The 20,205-nt window shown below is 47.4% G+C and overlaps 1 protein-coding gene across 3 annotated transcripts; it reads left to right on the top strand.

Annotated features, from left to right (window-relative positions):
- Positions 1-8,214: 8,214 nt before the first annotated feature.
- On the top strand, positions 8,215-17,508 carry LOC142920196 (E3 ubiquitin-protein ligase CCNB1IP1-like). 3 transcript variants are annotated; one of them, XM_076062670.1, is made up of 4 exons: positions 8,215-8,249; positions 14,195-14,556; positions 15,377-15,716; positions 16,285-17,507. In XM_076062670.1, exons 2-4 carry the CDS (start codon positions 14,260-14,262, stop codon positions 16,497-16,499), a joined length of 852 nt encoding a protein of 283 aa, XP_075918785.1. In that variant the 5' UTR covers positions 8,215-8,249; positions 14,195-14,259; the 3' UTR covers positions 16,500-17,507. The 3 variants fall into 3 exon arrangements, with proteins under 3 accessions (XP_075918785.1, XP_075918786.1, XP_075918784.1); XM_076062671.1 differs by lacking the exon at positions 8,215-8,249 and adding an exon at positions 12,913-13,077 and having other exon boundaries at positions 15,377-15,706; positions 16,285-16,443; XM_076062669.1 differs by lacking the exon at positions 8,215-8,249 and adding an exon at positions 12,914-13,077 and having other exon boundaries at positions 16,285-17,508.
- Positions 17,509-20,205: the final 2,697 nt, after the last annotated feature.

The following is a 20,205-nucleotide window of genomic DNA, read 5'->3' as shown; positions in this document are numbered from 1 at the left end:
CCATGTGCGTGTGAGTGTTTAGTTTTGTTTTAATTATTTTAATCTTTAAAGTTCGCGAGTGTCAAGGTAAGCTACGTTGACTTTATTTGATTAGGACAGCCTTGATGTCACGTGGGTCCACACTCTTTGCTTCTTTCGGTGAAGTCACGGAGGTAGAAAAAAAAAATGTATTTATTATTTAATTTATTACATTTTGTTTTATACCTACGTTAAATTTAATTTAAAATTTTAACTTAATTAAAACTTATTTTATACCTACGTATTTTTTTATGGATAAATATTTTTTATAATTTAAATTAAATGTATTTTATGTTATACCTACGTTAAATTTAATTTAGATTTGTAATAAACTAAATTTTATTTAAATTTATTTTATTTCATACCTACGTTAAATTAAATTGATTTTTTTAATAAATATATTTTATTTAAATTACATTTATATTCTTAGCTCTTTCGGTAAAGTCACGTTGAAGGGAAACAATAAAATATATAAAACAGATCATTGTTATAATTCAGTAGGCTCACATGACATTGACTTTTCCAAGACAGAGATTCTTTGTAAGCCATCTGGCTACCATGAGAGATTCGTTCATGAGGCTATCCACATATACAAGCACAGAGACAATTTCAACCGAGAAGATGGATTCTGGCTTAGCAATCATTGGAAAGATTTGATTTGATAAACCATTTCAGGTCTTAATTGATTGTTCACGCTTACAGTGGCTTTCAGACAGCATACATTAATTTTTCGTCTCCCCCCTCCTCTTTTCAGAACATAGATGGACTAGTCCTTCTAAATAAACTGCCAAATCGCTGCCCGTGGTGCTAACGTTTTTTTATAAATAAATACACCGTTTAAAAATAAATAAATTAATGCAAACCGACACACCTGATGACGACCGTTTGTGTTATGGTCGAAACGTCGTGAGAATTTTTTATTGTTTTAAATATATTTTATTATTTTATTGTTTCCCTTCAACGTGGTGACTTTACCGAAAGAGCTAAGAATATATAGTGTTGTTTCTTTTCTCCTCTGGCCCGGCTTCCCCTCGCCGTAGAGTGCGCGCGGTGACTATGCGACGCCACGTGCGTGAGACGCGCGCACGGCTGGCACGCCGGCTGTGTTTGGCGTCGGCTGCTGCCGCCGTTGCTTTCTCGTTGACAGCTGCGGGGGGGGGGGGGCAGTGCCATCATTGCGCAACGCCGCCGCCCCCCACCATCGTTCGATGCTGCGATCACTAATCGTCCCAGTGGTGTCGATATAAATATTTACACACACACATGCAGACACGCATACGTGGGTTTATGTTGATTCTCTCTCTCTCTCCAAGAGTCTTGATTTTGTCTTCGTTCTGGTTGTTATTTGTATTCGTTTGCTTCTGTCTGCTTGGCAGGGTTCGCGTGCCTGTGCGCGCGTGAGTCTTTGTGCGTGTGTCTTTGTGTGTGTGCGTGTGTGTACGTGTGCGCGTGCACATGCGTGTGTGCATGCACGTGTGCACGTATGTGCACACGTGCATGCACACACGTATGTGCACACGTGTGTGCACACGTATGTGCACACGTGTGTGTGACCCTGCAATACCGTGACGCATCTGCCAGAGGCTCTAAGCTGCTCCTCTGGAGGGGATGATGATGATGATGATGTTTGACTGTGCTGCTGCTGTGCGTGTGTGCTCGTGTCTAGTCGAGAACGCTGTAGGTTTCTCACTCATTTTAAATGTTAGACCTACCTTACGTGGTGGCGAGTTAAAACAAGTAAATAAAGACACGATATATTCTAATGTAAATAGTCGGCGATTTGTTCTTGAGCGCCTGTATGATGATGATAATGATGATGGTAGTCGTAATACAGACAACAGAAATTGTACATTTATAGAGATTCAGTCACTCTTAAGAATATTTTTTTTAATGTGTTGCACTTGTAATAAAATTTAAGAAAATGTATATTCTAGAGCGGGGGAGGCCGGATCGTGTGCTGTACGTACACCGAGGGGGTTTTTCTGTTCGGTAACAAAAAAATAACACGAAATCGGAAAAATGACAAATTCCCGTTGGGTTATAAAAATGAAATAACGGTGATTTTTTTATTTACTTTTTGTTTCTTCTTAACTTCCGCCTCTGTCATGTCCTCTCTGTGCAGTGCTAACACACCGAGAGATGCCGTGTATATACCGCCAACGTAACCGTGCATGTAGAAGTTACCGTTACCGCTTTCACTTGTATATGCCAAACAGATCCGTTCGCATATAAAGACATCTATCGATGGACGCACGTTTGTCTCGTCTGATGGGCGCACACACCCACGCGCACGCGTGCGTACGCACCCCAACGGGGAGCACATCTCACCTTGAGGACTGTTGCCTGAAACGTCAGTTCAAGTTTCATTTATTAGGTGTAGCCCTGTGAGCCATGCGGCTCTTGAGTCGGGTGCAACCGCAACAAACATAATATGAACAAATAATTTCTTAAAGCGACGACGCGCAACAGAAGCATCCTGGATAAACCAGCAAATCTCGCCGTCTGAGCAAAGGTCAAATATCCAAGTGCCAAACGGTGAGTGGCAGAGTTTGCAATAGATGTTGTTGAACCTGGTTAAAGTACTTTAAGAGACCAGGACAAGTCTCTTTTTCGAGCGTAACCTGGGTCACTCTTTCGAGGCGAAAGGGCCGCTCACGGATAAGGACCAGCGTGTCTCTGGAATCGAGCTTCTAGGATCTCACGCGAACCAGCCCAGTGAGGTGAGGTCATCATAACCCCCCTCGAGTGCCATGGCGTGGGAAAAGGCCTTCATCCAGCAGTGAATTGACACGTAGTAGCTTGGCACGAAGTAACTGGGGGGGGGGGGGGTGGGGGGGTGGGGGGGAGAGATGATGCGAGGGAGCTCCGAAAACCAGCAGCGGAGGGCACTAATAATGGGACAGGAGCGTTAAAAACGACATTCTTAATTTAATCATGACCCTTGAAATAGAACATTTCATGGAATCGAGCAAGTTTGTAGGAGTTTAGAAAGTCCCTGGCATGGGCGGAAGAATCGAGGGGTGAGTTCATGGCACCAACGTCCGTGCTGGTAGCAGTAGAGGACTATGACAAGGAGTCGACGGGACCAAGAGAGTTGATCGGTGAGTGTCCGCGTGGCTCTGCTTCAGGCGGCATCGGTAGTTTGTTATGCTTTTGTCCCCAATGAAGTGCAATAGGCATCAAGATCAATACATTTCCATTCGGAACTCTGCAGTTGTCTCGGAGAACATCCCCCGTAAGATGTCACGCAACTCTGACTGAGCACACTTTCAATACGCCACTTCACCCCACGCTAATGCCATACAAAAAATGTCCCTTGCGTCAAACTGAAGTTAACTATCAAGAGCTGAATTTATCCACATTTTGTGAAAAGCAAATATATTTCAATTGTTATTTTTTCGTGCAGTCATTGGTGAATGTGCTTAGACCGTCAACTCAATGCACTTGAGGACCCGGTTAAATTTGTAACTTAATATTTTACCAGGTAAGGCCCACTGAGCTATGTAGCTCCTTTTCAGAAGTGAACTGGCCACAAATGTTAGCTCAACGAAGTGGATTATCAATGTGGACGTTTATAGCAGCCAAATACTCTAAAACGATGGGTGGCTGAGGTCTGGATTCAAACCCAGAATCGGCGACCGATTCCGTCAGTAAAACAATCTTTAGTTTTTTGTCGTAATGTTCCATAACAAAGTTACAGCAGAACCAGTTTACAGTTCAGAATGAGAATCAGAATATATATACTGGAGGAATCCGATGAGCTATAAAGCTCTTTTTTACAGATGTCCAGTAGGGAGCGGGTAAGAACGTTACAACAAACAGTACAACAAAAACACGATAAAAATTTCGATTTAAAGCTTTCGTGACTGCAAGGATTCATCTTCTTTGGTTCTTTCGGTAAAGTCACCACGTAGAATGAGAAACGTCGTGAGAATATTATTGCGTTATTTTATTTGATCAATTTATTATTTTATTCTCATTCTACGTGGTGGTGACTTTACCGAAAGAACCAAAGAATAAAAACACGATACCGGTGCAAAGTACAAAAAAGGCAAACAATCACCCATAAACATGCAAATAAAACTAAACCACACCCATCTTAACCGGCAAAGTCCAACTGAGGTATTCACTTATACTGGTAGGAACGAAGTTGTAAACTGAGTGTACCAGCCTGCAATAGATTAATGTGTCTGTCCGTCCGTCCCCTTTCAATACTTTAACGAAGTGAAATCTCGTGCTGTTGGGTGTAAAATCAGCAATAGACAGCGCAGAGACTTGTCCTACCAGCCCACCCTGCAGGGACCTGTTTTTTCAGACGCAACCTTGCCGCAAATGATAGCTCAACAAAGTGGCTTATCGCGTGGACAATTTATAGCAGCAAAAGTGGGTCCGCACGACTCCGTCAGCGGAATTTGCCCGGTAACGCTGCCGCGGGAATCCGGGCAGAGTCTTGCTAAGGTGCCCAATTCATGAACCTGAGCGAGATTATTTTAAAGTTGTTGCAGGGGCCATGGCGTGATTAGTATCGGTGAGGCGTACTCCCACACATGCCAGAATCTCTTTATCATTAACAACCGTGACATGACATTTTACGTTAACAAGAGTCGTGAACATAAAGTCAGGTTTGTTCCGCTTATCTGTTTTTTTTTTATTACCACAGTTCTCAAATGTCGATGCAACACTCGTACGACCAAGCGATCTTGAGAATGTACACCATTAATTCATTAATTATGGGTTGTTGTGGAGCATTTTGGGTCACAAAGGTAAATTGCCAAGTCCGTTTCACAACTAAACGAATCCCAAAGAGATTGGGTTGCTCGGCGTTCAGAGCGCTCTGCTGGCATCGTTGAGATTCTGGGGTCGAATCCAGGCAAATGCTGCCTGTGGTTACATAGAGTTCTCAATGGTGAGCAGACAGGATCTTAAATTTTGTTGTGTTTCCACGTGGAGAACACCTTTTGTGGCAAGGCGAGTGGGATAGTGCTGCCCCCTACTAAGTAGGGCACGTGTGTAGGTAATATCAAGTGACCTCGGAGGTTGCTCTGTGATATCCGCTTCAGTGGGCTGTTCTCTAACACAAGGCAATGGATTGCTCTGCGAAAAATCCAAATGGATGTTTCATCTCAGGACATGAAGCTCATTGCACAATCAGCGGGGATTTTTGAGATAAAATATATATACCAAAGACAAAAAATCATCTTTCTATGTCTAAGCCTATTAGGCCCTCTGATACATTGCTTTCCAGTAGCAAAACGCCCTGGACTGGTTTTGACTTCTCTCGGTCTCGTCAGTCGACCTTGTGACCCGTAAACACATAACAGCCAGCCTGTGTCAAAGGGCATTCATTGGCGGCAGGTTACATGACGCACTGCACTGTGGGTCATGCGGTCCACCGTATGACGCGGAGTGTCCTGTGTCCTCTGTCGTGGACCGCGAAGTTTACACTGTCAATAAAATAAAAATATATGAAAACAACTAAATTATTTTTATTTCTTTTATTTTTATTTCATTGATTTTTTTACCTACGTGACTTTACCGAAAAAAAACAAAGAGTATGAATCATTGCAGTCACGAAAGCTTCAAATCTAGAACTCTCATGTTAACTTCTCAACTCCTTGGGTCTTGCGGTGACGTTCTAACACGTGGCGATCAATGTCTCCGGTGAAAATGCCGAGGGGGAAGGGCCCGATCTGAATTAGGGCCATTACCCAAAACGTCAGTCCGTTGTGTTCTGGTTTCCAACGCAGTGTTTTGTTGTTGTTCCTAACGTGACCATTTCAACTTCGTTCAGCTCCGCCGTTTTTTCTTGTGTTTTACAATCGGCGTTGTTACTTAACACCACCGCTCCAAAAGCGCGTCGTAACTGCAGCTCTCTCCGCTGCGGCTTTCGGTCGGTGCCGCGCGTCGCCCCCGGGCACGGCGTCCGACGGCCTCGCTCTACGTGTCGCGAGCGGGGGGGGGGGGGGGAGCAGCTCCTTGACGCGCGCCCATTCGGTTCCGAACGAAGATCGTCAACGCGCGGTTGCAGCCAGGACGCCCTGGGAGCCCCGGCACTGCGCGAACCGCCGCGTCCGTCACCTCTGTCGGCTGTCGGCGCTCGAGCGGAGATGAGGATTCCTTGGTGCGCGTGCGCGTCTGCGCGTGTTTCCGTCAACGGGCCATATTCAATCCATTGCTGGATGAACCTCCCCCCCCCCCGTCACGGCCCTTCGGTGTAACGTAACGATCCGTCTGAACCACCTGCCCCGCAAAGCTGATTCCATTTAAAGATATTTATTTAGATTTCGCGAGTAACCCGATTAAGCTTTTTTTTTTCTTAACAGATATCCACTAGGGGCGGGTCACAACGTCGGGCGGTGTTCACGCCTTGGGCTGCCACTCCTGTATTAGTCGCGACCTCCAGCTATCATCCCTTGCAGCGACGTATCCTGCCCATACAAAATGCACAAGCTGAAGCTCGTGAATATACTGTACTCTACTGTGCGTGTATACATTGCGTCATGACGTGTGTAACTTCCATTAACAGATCTTTGCCTTGTCATAGAGCAGGCACCATATTGATTAACATCCTGCCCCTAATAAAGACCAGGTGAGAGTCCATCGAGATTCATGTCAACGCAGCTGATGGAAAGCAAGGGTGATTTAGGACTTGGTCCAGAGGCGATACATTTGTAGAATCTGCACCCAAGGTTGGTTTTCCGCTTAAACTTTTTTGATTTGGCCTACGAACTTTGAACGCAATGGGCCGAGCTTTTTGTTGAGCACATGGCCGCCACCTCCAAAAGGAAAGAAAACCGAGGCATCTCTTGGGAAGACGAATACAGTGAGGGGAAAAAGTATTTGATCCCCAGCTGATTTTGTACGTTTGCCCACTGACAAAGAAATAATCAGTCTATAATTTTAATGGTAGGTTTATTTGAACAGTGAGAGACAGAATAACAACAATTAAAAATCCAGAAAAACGCATGTCAAAAATGTTATAATCCCGCAAGAACCAGCTTCATGACTCTCTGAAACGTGGCAAGCACTGAATACTGTAAACCCATCGGGACACAATTGAACTGTTAAAACCCGTGAGGCATACGAAATGCAGTTTTTGGTTTTGACAATTCATCCAAGGGCAGTTGCCAAAATCCCGACATTAATTCTTACGTAAAAAACAAAAACCAGCACCCGCCGAAACGTTGTGAGAATTTCATTGTTTTGTTTTATTGTTTTATTCTCATTCTACGTGACTTTACCGAAAGAACCACAGAACAAATCACATCCATGCGCGGGAGCGGGTACGCATCAGCCACTGATACCTCGTAAAACTTTCCGAAATCGATGCAGAACCTCGGGCTACCGTCCAGTTTGTTTCACAAACACGACAGGAGCACCCCGAGGACTTGTATGACGGTGAAACTGTCTCCGCGACTAACACCTCGTCCACCGCCCATTTCACGTGCTCCTTCTCAGCTGGACTCGCACGATACGAATTTTGGCGAATAAGGGTGGCGTCCCCCGTTATCAACGTGGTAATGCAACAGGGAAGTACATCCAATGTCAAATTTCCCTTTACTGAAAACATCTGAGAACTGCAGCAGCAGCGAGTTCAATTTGCACTGTTGTGCCTCTTACAATTCCGGGTTTTCTCTACATAGTTTTTCAACCCACGTAAAGCCAGAAACTACCCACGGGGTAGCTTCTGGCTTTACCTAGTAAAATATATAGTTTGATCAGCAGTAACCAACTTTAGGAGCTTAATATAATACATTAATTACCTACTATAATCACCCAGAAGTGTCTGTCCGTCACGCGCGTGACGTCACCCCACATGAGGCCCACCCCCCCGCGTGACGTCACTCCACATGAGCCCCTCCCCCTTCATTAATATTCACGCACGCGTGGAAATTTACACCAACGCACAAGAAGGTCGCGGCACTCCACGTACCGCACCCCTCCCCTCATGAATATTCATGAGCGGGTGACGTCACTCCACATGGGGCAACCCCCCCCTCACGATTAATAATCATGAGCTGAAAATTTTTTCTATTGAATATTTTTTTGCCCGTCCTTGGACGGGGGGGTGGGGGTCCGTGACGTCACACGGTCGCCCGCAACCACTCTCCTGCATCCTGACGTCACGAACGCCTGCAACCACCCCCACACCGTGACGTCACGCACGCCTCAATCCCCCCCCACCGTGACGTCACGAGCGCAGCTGCAGGGTGTGTGTGGATTGCTGTGAGGTAAAAACAATACAAAACTATATTTTCCTATAAATCACATTAAACACTTCAGGGTTTATATCAAGTAGAGAACGTGGGGCGGCTGTTATTTTACGTTGCCGAGTAGTTTATTTATAAATACAATTTTACACGTCTGTTTTTTTAAGACTTCGGAGTCTGAGGTGTTTTTTTTCCTAAATTTTTTTCTCACCCCTTGAAGGTCACGAAACAAGCAATAAAAAGTGCGGGAATCCGAGTGTTTATAAATAACAAAAACAATATTACACGCTGGGGGGGGGTGTTAAAAGTCGCCTCATAGTAGTGATGAGACACCACGTCTGAGGGTCTCACTAAATCAGGGGTCGGGAACCTTTTTGACTAAGAGAGCCATGAAAGCAAAAAATTTGGAAATTTATTTCAGTGAGAGCCATATAATATATTTTAAAAGTGAATTCAACTAAATGTCAGTATAATAAGCCTCTGAATTTATTCTTTTAAATAATGTTGTTATAACACTCACCATTAATGCGACTTCTGGTGCTGCATGGATTTGCTGATGTCTTTGTAGTCGGGTTGGTACTTGGTGAGGTTAAGCTTCATGCAAGCGTTGAGGCTTTCATCCGTTAAACGTGATCGTAGGTTGGACTTGATGTTTTTAAGATGTGAGAATGACTGCTCACATGCATACGTAGATCCAAACATGGTCAATACAGCAATACTCACACGCTGCAGTGTGTGGTATGTGACAGGAAGCGCGTTCCAAGTTTTGAGAATCAGCTGGTCTTCGGGTTGGAGTTTTTTCATTTCTGTCCACATGTGCTTGCTCGCCAACTCCGCTTTCTGTCGTGTGATTCTTTCCAAATCTTCATTCAGTGACTTGAACTTATTCACCCACATGTCTGAGGCCTTCAGGTCAGCCACTTCTGCTTCAAAATCTCTGACGGAGACACCAGGGATGTAATTCAGGTCGGCTGTGTTCAGTGAACACTCGTTTGGATGGGTGATGAACTTAAAAAGACGAGTGTGCTCACGAAATTCTCCAAAGCGTGCTTTGAAGGACTGTAGGAGACTGGATGTGCAGCCAGCTAGCTGGTGGAGATCAAGGTTTTGAATGGGCTCACTTGCTGTGCATGCATCTTTAAATTGGCTCAGTTTTTCAAAATGTAGTAAACGACCTGTTTCAAGATCCGTGATGAAAAGCTCCAGCTTGTTTTCAAAAGCAAATACAGCTTGTTGAAGGGATAACACTGTATTTCCAATGCCTTGCATTTTCACGTTGAGCTGGTTCAGATGTTCAGTCAGATCTACGAGATAGTAAAACTTGAGGAGCCACTCGGTGTCGGCTAGCTCAGGATGCCCGACGCCTTTCATTTCAAGGAAAGTCCGGATTTCGTTCAGGCAAGCCGCAAAACGGCTAAGCACCTTCCCTCTTGACAACCAACGCACATTGCTGTGCAAAAGCAGACCAGGATAGTTATTTACAACTTCATCCAGCAGTGTTTTAAACTGGCGATCATTTAAGGCTCGGGCAACAATAAAGTTGATCACACGAATGACCAGCGACATCACTTCGCCAAACTGCCTGTCACACATCTGAGCACAAAGTGCCTCCTGGTGTATAATGCAATGGAAACTTAGGATGGGTCTATTTTCATGTTCACGGAGAAGCGCCACAAATCCTTTGTTTTTCCCCACCATACACGGAGCACCATCAGTACACACTGAGAGAAGTTTATCCATAGGTAGACTTTTTTCTTGAGCAAACTCCATGAAAGACTTGAATAAATCCTCACCTCTTGTGGACCCTTTTAATGGCAGAACAGCAAGACTTTCTTCGCGCAGTGTGTCACCAACAGCATATCTTGCAATCACGCTGAACTGCGACAAATGGCTCACGTCTGTTGACTCATCCAAAGCCAGAGAAAAGAACGGCGCTGCATTTATGTCCTTCACTTGCGTTTCCTCCACTTTGTTTGCCATCACGATGGTACGATCATGAACAGTTCTTGCCGACAGAGGCATGTCTTGTATCCATTTGATTATCTTGTCTTTGTTCGGAAGATCATCAAAAAGTTCATTGGCTACATCCAGCATGAACGTTTTAGCATACTCGCCATCTGTGAATGGTTTTCCGTTCCTCACTATTGCTAAAGAACCAGCAAAGCTAGCCGAATTATAGTCACCTTGCCGGGTCCATACGCGGAGTTGCTGCTGGCTAGCTTGCACCCTGCTCAGAAGCTCTTGGCACGCTTTCTTTCTGCTGTCTCCCGCAGGGTATTTTGATGCAAAGGTAGCGTGGCGCGTGTCGAAGTGCCGCTTTACATTCGACCGTTTCAACGATGTAATTTTGTCATTGCAAATTAGACACACCGCAGAACCCGCTCTCTCCACAAAGGCGAATTCTTCGGTCCATTCGTCCTGAAATGTACGATACTCGTCGTCTTTTTTTCTTTTCGCCATCTTCTTCGTCGAAGGGTTAGCTTTGAGCTAATGACCGAGCAGACGCAGTCTCAGACTGATTCAAAAGGGGGCGTTTACCTGTTTTACCCAGCAACGGCAAACATAGGCCAGTATCATCCAATTAAAATAATGGACAATTGCTCCTGCAGCCCTGAACAGGACATGCGCAGTGAAAAATCGATGGATGGATTAAAACAAGTGAGAATATTTTGTTTTATCTGCGAGCCATATGCAATCATCAAAAGAGCCACATCTGGCTCGCGAGCCATAGGTTCCCGACCCCTGCACTAAATACACACAATAAAAAAGAGCGGGAAACCCTCAAAAAGTTGTGAGGTGATGGATTTATTTCATTTATTTTACTTTTTATTTTGGTATCGCGCCGTGAGCCACGACCCAGCGTCGCTTTCGTGAGGGCGAAACTTTCATCAGCCTCATGGGGTCCACAACATCCCCAGCGATTCGATTGCTGTGCAGTGTTTGGAATGTGCTAGGAGATGTTAACTACCTCCCCTGTTATCACGGTGACTAGGAGATGTTAACTACCTCGCCTGTTGTCATCACGGTGACTAGGAGATGTTAAATACCTCGCCTATTATCATCACGGTGACTAGGAGATGTTAACTACCTCGCCTGTTATCACGGTGACTAGGAGGTGTTAACTACCTCGCCTGTTGTCATCACGGTGACTAGGAGATGTTAACTACCTCGTCTGTCATCTACAAGGTGACTAGGAGATGTTAACTATCTCGCCTGTTATCATCACGGTGACTAGGAGATGTTAACTACCTCGCCTGTTGTCATCACGGTGACTAGGAGATGTTAACTACCTCGCCTGTTATCATCACGGTGACTAGGAGATGTTAACTACCTCGCCTGTTATCATCACGGTGACTAGGAGATGTTAACTACCTCGCCTGTCATCATCACGGTGACTAGGAGATGTTAACTACCTCGCCTGTCATCATCACGGTGACTAGGAGATGTTAACTACCTCGCCTGTCATCATCACCGTGACTAGGAGATGTTAACTACCTCGCCTGTCATCATCACGGTGACTAGGAGATGTTAACTACCTCGCCTGTCATCATCACCGTGACTAGGAGATGTTAACTACCTCGCCTGTCATCACGGTGACTAGGAGATGTTAACTACCTCGCCTGTTATGATGGTGACTAGGAGATGTTAACTACCTCGCCTGTTATCATCACGGTGACTAGGAGATGTTAACTACCTCGCCTGTTGTCATCACGGTGACTAGGAGATGTTAACTACCTCGCCTGTTATCATCATGGTGACTAGGAGATGTTATCTACCTCGCCTGTTGTCATCACGGTGACTAGGAGATGTTAACTACCTCGCCTGTTATCATCACGGTGACTAGGAGATGTTAACTACCTCGCCTGTTATCATCACGGTGACTAGATGTTAACATCCTCGCCTGGCCTACAGGAGATCGTCGGTTCGCGCCCAGGCCCTGACCACGCTTGCTCCTGCTGCTGTATATTTGGAGTCTGCGTCTCTCTCCCCATGTTGATTGCGTGGATTTGTCTCAGGGTCCTCCGATTTTTCCCGATACGGGGCCATCCATTTAGTTCGTTGTCATGGAGGGGGATACCCAAAATGCGTACGCTTGCATATGGGGGGGTCTACTCACAATGTACGCATAGGAAATGGGGGGGGGGGGGGTTGAAGCCTCGATAATAATGCAGCCGGCGGTGGACTATCTGTTTGCTTAAACACGTTAATATTAATAATTGATCGTTTCTGCGTGGATTACATATCGGCCGTTCTACAGGATTCTAGGGGGTGGGGGGGGGGGGGGGGTGATGCGTCAGGCGAACGTACGTAGGCAGGTGGGGGGGGGGGGGGTGTGTAAAAAGTCCGCGTGCGTACGGGGTCAGGTTTTGACAGATTTTTGCGTGCGCACGAAAGGGATGGCCCCTACACATTTAGATACTGTACAGCACTCTACACGGAGTGATCCCAGCTGTCCGGCAATGGTTTGTGTGATCATTCTCTGTACTACAGAGTGGCATGTGTGTCATCTCCATTGGTTTCCTCCGAGTTTCCCTCCCATAGCTAAACCCACAAACACAGTGGAACTGGTACTTGCCAGAACCACATCCCAAAGCTAAAAGATTACCTGGAAATGGCTCAGTGGGAGGGATCACAGCAACATCGCCCTCTCTTGTGCAAACTTGGCAGGACCCCTCCTGAAGAAGAGTTGAGACTCAGTGGGGCTTTCCTGAGCAACAGGCGTATTCATACATTAACAATACGGATGAATACAGACGGCACATTGAGTGTGGCATGCAGTCATTATCCTCTGCCATTGTCAATCGACTTCTGGAACGAAGGCCTCCCCAATTCGTCCCAATCTCAAGTGGTGAGGACTCAACACAGCCAGTCAGCCACTGACAAGCTCACTCACCCATTAACTCACTCACCCACCACACTGCAGGTCACAGCAGCACATTCGCGCAGCTAGTCAGCCACTGACAAGCTCCCTCACCCACTAACTCACTCATCCAACCACCCACTCATCACATTGAAGGTTACGACAGCACGCTAAGCCAGCCAGCCACTGACAGGCTCACTCACCCACTAATTCACTTGCACCCACTCACCAAACTGCAAGCACAACAAGACACTCACTGAGCCAACCAGCCACTGACTAGTTCACTCACTCACCCACGCACGCATCCACTTACCCACTCACCACATTGCAGGTCACGACAGCACACTAAAGCCAGTCGGCCACTCACAGGCTCACTCACCCACTAACTCACCCACCCACTCACCAAACTGCAGGCACAACAAGACACTCACTGAACCAGTCAGCCACTGACAAGTTCACTCACCCAGAAACCCATCCACTCACCCCACCACCCTGCAGGTCACAACACACTCACCCTCGCAGAGGTTTTTGGGCAAGCGTTGCGCACTTTCAGATGCGCTTCTGCGTCCGTCTGGAACCATTTTCCTTCCGCTATTAGGAATCCACTGAAACTGTGCATTTTAAAATCATCTAGATTGAAGACTAATTTCTTTTGCACTGGTCTTTGTGTTTTGTTTCTTGTCCTCTACCTGTACCTCCGATTAGCAAGGTTCGCTCTGTACGGTGTGAAATAAGTTCAACGTGCATACACCCAGCCCATCAGCCACTTACAAGTTCGCTCACTCACCCACAAACTCATCCACCCACTCACCAAACCGCAGGTCAGAACACTCCCCCTGCTCAGCAATTTATCCTCTAAAACCGTCGCTCTCCCAACTGATTTCTGTTTGCTTCGCCATCGTACTTTACCTCACTTGCTTCCGTCATTACGCTGACCAAGATCTCTCGCCACCCTTAACGAACGAGACCGCACCCCGGTGCTCTCTCTGGAGCTCTGAGCCGGTCAATAAACGGCAGGAGCTCGCAAAAAAAAAAAAAACGCGAACGCATTTCGCGCGCTCCATGCGAAAACGTGTTTCACCCGCGATTCGTTTCCCTCAACCAGAACGGCGGCGACTGGGAACAGGAGAACTGGCGACCCCCCGGGGCCAGTGGTCAGGCGGGGAGGAAATGTCGGCGCACGAACAAATTCTGGTGTGCAACTTGAGGAAGTGCCGGCGCATTGTCGGCGACTTCGCCTGGGTCACCTCCTGCTCGCATCTCTTTTGCGACGAGGACGGCGAACGCGAGTTCAAGACGGGGGCGGCCGCCTGCCCGGCGTGCGGCGCCTTGCCGCGCGGCAGCCTGGACGTGGTGCGGGTCTGCTTGAACCCCCCCGAGGAGCACAAGTCCATGGTGCTGGCGGGCCTAGGGCCGGACGTCATCCAGGAGATATGTTCGCGGGCGCTTTCATTCTGGATCTTTCAGGTATCGGCGACGGATCGGTGACTTTTTAAAAATAAAAATAAAATTTATTTTTAAAAAGTAACAAACTGAAATGTTTTATATTTTAGCGGATAAAGTCCCACTGAGCTACGTAACCTCTTTTTTTGCAGAAGCGACCTGGCCATCACGAATGATAGCCCAACCCAAGCGGCTGTTATCATCACGTGGAAATTTACAGCAGTCAAATACTCTAAAACGCGTTAGATGTCGTTTCTAAACATTGGGAGGGAAAAATCAGAGGACCTGGAGAAAATCCACACGGCCACTGGGAGAACGTGCAAACTCCAAACATAAGTAGTGACTAACTCGGAGACAAAAAGACTTGGAGGCATTTCTTTATTTAGCGAGCACCATTGGAATGACGCAGTTAATATTTAGTCCGTCTATTATCGGTGGCACTACTTAGAACATGTACAGCGTTTAAGATGTCACTCTTGAATTAATTTGCGTGATTTATGAATATTTTTCTCCTGCTGGGTTCTTTCGGTAAAGTCACGTAGAATGGAGATAAAATAATAAAAATAATAACAGAATTTATTATGTTATTATTATTTTAATTTTTATTACAGAATAAATTCTGTTTGACTTTACCGAAAGAACCCAGAAGATGAATCCCTGCAGTCACGAAAGCTTTAAATTGAAAATTATGAATATTTGTTTTTCATTCTTTCGATTTTTTTTGGGAGCTTCGTCATTCCCAGAGGCTTCGCTAACCGAGTTATTCTTCTACACGTAAGTCCCCTTGCGCGTACGGCTCTTTAACCGATAAAAAATACGTTTAATAAAATTTTCCATCTCGCAGGTGCACCAGGAGAGACTGTATCAGGAACACTTGGCCGTGAAATCAAAGAGGCTCAGGGTGCAGTCTGAGGACCGCTTCAAGCAGGAGATCCAGAACAAGGTCACGGAGGTCGCCACTCTGAAGCGGCAGTTCTCGCTTGCCAAGAGCGAGCTGGCCAAGTTCAAGAAGAGGTACAACGAGGCTGCCGAGAAACTGCTGGAGAGGGACCGGGAGCAGAAGAAACTGCAGGTCTCCTACGATCGCCTCCGCCTGCGATTCTCCGCTATCGACGAGGGGAGACGCGCTGAGGAGGAGGAGGCTCTGAACGGCGCGGCGTCCTCGCCATTCATAGTGAGATTCGGTAGGGCCGTTTGAACTTTAGTAATAGGTTTTTACCCTTTTAGCTGGCACAAAAACTGACACCTTTATTCAAGGCATCATGTTTGCAATAACCACAACACAAGCAGTCAAAATGCAAACAAAAGAGACAACTCTGATAATAATATGCACTGTCCTTGAATTTGATTGGTCCACACCCGAGACGGCTTTTCTTAGAGCCTAGTCTCCACTGGTGTTGGACCAGAAGACGCCAAAAGGCGTACAACTCAAAAACAGCGCACCATCAGGGAGTATTGAGGGCTCGGGGTAAACCTTTACATTATGAGACCTCCTTTGCCAGTAACAAGATATAGGAATAGGTTTTTACCCTTTTGGCTGGCACAACAAAAACTGACACCTTTATACAAGGAATCATGTTTGCAATAACCACAACACAAGCAGTCAAAAATGCAAACGAAAAGAAACAACTCTGGTAATGAAATGTTTGAACTTTGTTAGGAACCGACCAAGCAGGGAAAATGGGGATAGGTTCATACGGTGACGTTTTGTACGTAATGTAATTTTTTCCCCCACCCCCCCCCCCCCTGTAGCAGAGACGTCGACCCCGCGAACATCGCAAGGCGCGGAGGGAAACGCGTGGAGCTGGATGATGAAGACGCCTCCGTGCTGCCGCCCTGAGGGGACGGAGTTTGCGCCGAGGCCGTTGTTTTTCGACGGCAGCCCCCCGGGCAGGTCGCCGCACTCCGACGGCTTCCTCCGCTTCCCCTTCCCCGCCAAAGCCGCGGTGACCGGAGCCAAGAAGTGACCTCCCCTCCGGTAACAACGCGAGAGTCCTTCCTTCCCTCGCGCCCGCCTCCCGCCCTCCAATGCGGTCGCAGGGTTCCCCAAAAAAAAAACTCGTGGGGAAAAAAAACGACGCAGAAAGGACCTCGCCCACTGGCCTCACCGCTCATCAGATTCCTGTGGTCTTAACGCTGCCCGCAGGTCATCTGCCTACTCCCTGCGGCGCTTGGCAGGAGCCTCTCGTCGTTACCGCCAGTCGATTGCCTCCTCTGAGCGCGTAAACGGAATCCGAATCGGAAATATTTATTTACGCTGGAGGTAGGAATCCGACAAGCTGTGAAGCTCTTTTCCCACAGACTTCTGGTCGGGGGCACTGGGGTAATAAACGTTACAGCGACAAAGAAATACAAAAAAAACCACGTCGTGCACAAGCGTCACGGGGTCCACGCGTGCGAGCGCGTGGCTCGTCGCCCCCGTCAGTTGTGTTCGGAGAGCCGCTCGCTGGAGATTCTCACGCACGACGACGACGATAACGCCGCGTCATTGAGCTATCGTTTGTGATGGCCAGGTCGCTTATGAAAATAGCTGCGTGGGTCGGTGGGTCCTCGCCTGGTAAAATGAAAAAACATTTGTTGAGTTTAACAGTTTCAATTCGTTACTACTTTAGCGCACACCAATTGTGTTCTGAGAGGGCAAACCCACGACGTTGACAGTGGAGTTTGACATCCCGCTTTGTGATTACCACCAGCGGCAGTAACTGAACGACCGCACTCCGTTCAAGTGACAAACGTCTCCCATTGGCCGTGCCGGGTGGGGCTCACAGGGTTATGTCACTTTCACATCCGTCAGAAACTTTTGTCTATACTGGAGGAATCCGTGCAGCCCTACAGGAGGTTGTAGGTGCGATCCCAATTCTGACAGCTGCTGCCGTATATTTGGAGCTTGCGTCTCTCTCACTCTCTCATCATCATCACCACAGTGGCTATGAGATGTTAACTACCTCGCCCGGTCTACAGGAGGTCGTGGGTTCGATCCCGACTCTGACAGCTGCTGCTATCAACCTTGGCCGATGAGCGACCGCTTTCGACCCCGCCGATTTGCGTGCTGGAGAGTAAACCCACGACATTTACCGCTTGAGCACCGTGAATTTTTTTCCAGCGGGTAGGTTACCAGGTGTCGGCGTTCGGGGGAGGGGGGACAGGCCGTTTAGATGGCACAGAGGGGTTTGCCGTTTAGAATCTCGCTGCGGCCGACCCGGGAGTTACCGTGGTGCGCGTTGTTTCTCATTGTTGTGTTGGAGTAAGTGCTGTTCACAGGAGGGAACCTGTTCCATTTGTTTTTCATTAAAAAGTTTAGGACTTTGCGGCCGCCAACAACCCTTCCTTTACATTACACAGACCACCCATACAGGTCGACACAACAACCGCCATTCGCCACTAAGTGGCGGTGACCTCACCACGTCGCTTGTGCCAGGCTATGTGCATGTTGAGGCCATGTGAAGTGTCGAAGGCCCGCTGGTAGGAGGTTATGGGACAGACCCAGGTGCCAGGGGTCCACTGACTGAAATGAATGGCCGATGCACCACCTGTGCCCCGTACTGTGCCAACTTGCTGTGCTTCAGCCACCCAACTGCCCAGCAGCAGCATTCACGAGCCTCCTCCAATTAGGCCGATCTAGACACCACTGGTACCAGTCCACTCAGCTCCACATCCTCTTGTACCACATCACTCCATCTCTTCTCTAGCTCGTGCCGTGCTCGTTTAGTCCCCTCTATCTGGCTGAACAAAAGCTGTTTAGGCATGTGGGCTACATGACCCAACTAATGCAACCTTGCCTGCCAGAGGAGCTCACCGATGGGATTTTGTCCAGATCTTTCAAAGATCTGTGAGCTCCTCACACAATCCAGCCTGGTTAAACCCAGGATGGATCGTAGGCAGGCCAGCCTAAATGTTTCTAACCAGGGAAGATTTTCCTTTAGGGGGGGTTTACATTTTGCAAGCGTAGAGAAGGGAGGGCATGACTGGCCGAGAAGATCCGAAGCTTCATAGGGAGTGACAGACCAGGTAGCTTTACGCAACTGATGGAAAGTTAATGCCGCTTGACTGATTCGGAATGAGACCTCTGTTGTCAAACCGGAGCTGGTCATGAGCACACTGCCCAGGTATGGAAAACTCTTCACTCTCTCCACAAACACAAAGATCCCCCATATAGCCTTAACAGGCCGGCATGGCACATGAAGGGGTGAGTGGCAAGCACAATGCCACGTCAGAATTGGGTATTACAGATAGGTAGCCTGCCGCCAACAAAAGAAAAGCTCCAGCAGAATTGCTTCATTATTTAGTTCTATCCATGGCTGGGTGAGCACGTCCCTACTTATCAAGCATTGTGCTCACCATTTTACCGAGTCACTTAAACGCAGGCGAGCTGCTGCTTCTCTACTGCATGAAAGTGACATGGCATGTTATCGTGAAACACCTCTATAGGCTTATCTTCCAAAGCCTCCAATTGGTGCGCAAGCTTTAACCCGCATTATATCGCCAATACTGACTAAAATAGCGCCTTCATCTACTGGCAGAAATTTAGTAACACGCTTTTCAACATGATTACAAATCAGAACCTCTGAGTGCGTGTGATCCAGCCACCGTTTAACGCACTAAAACATCACCTATTGATAATACTCATGTTTAGTTTCATATCGCGTCATCATTCATTGCAAATTGCATCTCACCATCGCTGAGGAACCTCAGGCATACAGGCTGTTAGCCAACACCAACAATTAGCCAAGCTCTGCAGTCCTCTGCAAATTAAGTTAATGAGTGTTGATACCTCCAATTCGCACAATTGGCTCCGTACCGTGCAAAAGAAGTTCAACATACACGCATACAGAAGGGACCTACAATATTTAGTCTGCACTTTGCTGTACTGCCTTCTTCCGGCGTGCCGGGGAGTGGCACCTCCTCGACGTCCGTGGGAAGGGATTTTCGCAAAATGTGTGCGGTCCAGCCACCCTCACTGCCTCTGCGGTGCTGGATTAGAGGCTACGTACAGCATAGCCATCACCACCAAGCTATCTGTGATCCCCGAGATGCCTTTGTCCGTCTCCAAATTACACGCACTTTGCCCGTCTTAATGCAATGGACGCCACAAATACGGACTTTGAAATATCGAATCTCACGAATGAGAATGCTTACCTACCCTGCTTGGTGGGTTAGCACAGGGGTCCCCAACCCCCTGTTAGGAACCGGGCCGCAAAGCAGCAGGAGGTGAGCGGTGAGTCCGCGTGTGGCCCGCCCCCATTATTTTATTTACCACTTCCGTCCGCGCCTCTTTCCCGCACTGCGCACTTGTCTCAGTCACAGTGTTGGTATAAAGCCCACAAGCTGTAACCCCTAGTAGCCACAATGAGTAAGCCCACAAGCTCTAACCCCTAGTATCCACAATGAGTAAGCCCACAAGCTCTAACCCCTAGTATCCACAATGAGTAAGCCCACAAGCTCTAACCCCTAGTAGCCACAATGTGTAATAAACAAACGTCGCTGGAGAGCTTCTTTGAAAAGGGGGAAAGACCCAATGATGAACCCCCCCCCCTCCCCCGGTCCGTGAAAAAAATTGTCTTCCACGAAACCGGTCCCTGGTGCCAAAAAGGTTGGGGGCCGCTGGGTTAGCACATTCCAAATGTAGCGTAATAGCGCCGTCTGCTGACTGAAAGTGATAAATACAGTGTACGG

The sequence above is a fragment of the Petromyzon marinus genome, unplaced genomic scaffold (genome assembly GCF_048934315.1).
Source record: "Petromyzon marinus isolate PM22_M1 ecotype Great Lakes invasive population unplaced genomic scaffold, UKy_Petmar_22M1.pri1.0 PM_G_Scaffold_7, whole genome shotgun sequence".
NCBI classification, from domain to species: Eukaryota; Metazoa; Chordata; class Hyperoartia; order Petromyzontiformes; family Petromyzontidae; genus Petromyzon; species Petromyzon marinus.
The sequence above is the reverse complement of the archived record's forward strand: the minus strand, read 5'-3'. Positions and strand labels throughout refer to the sequence as shown.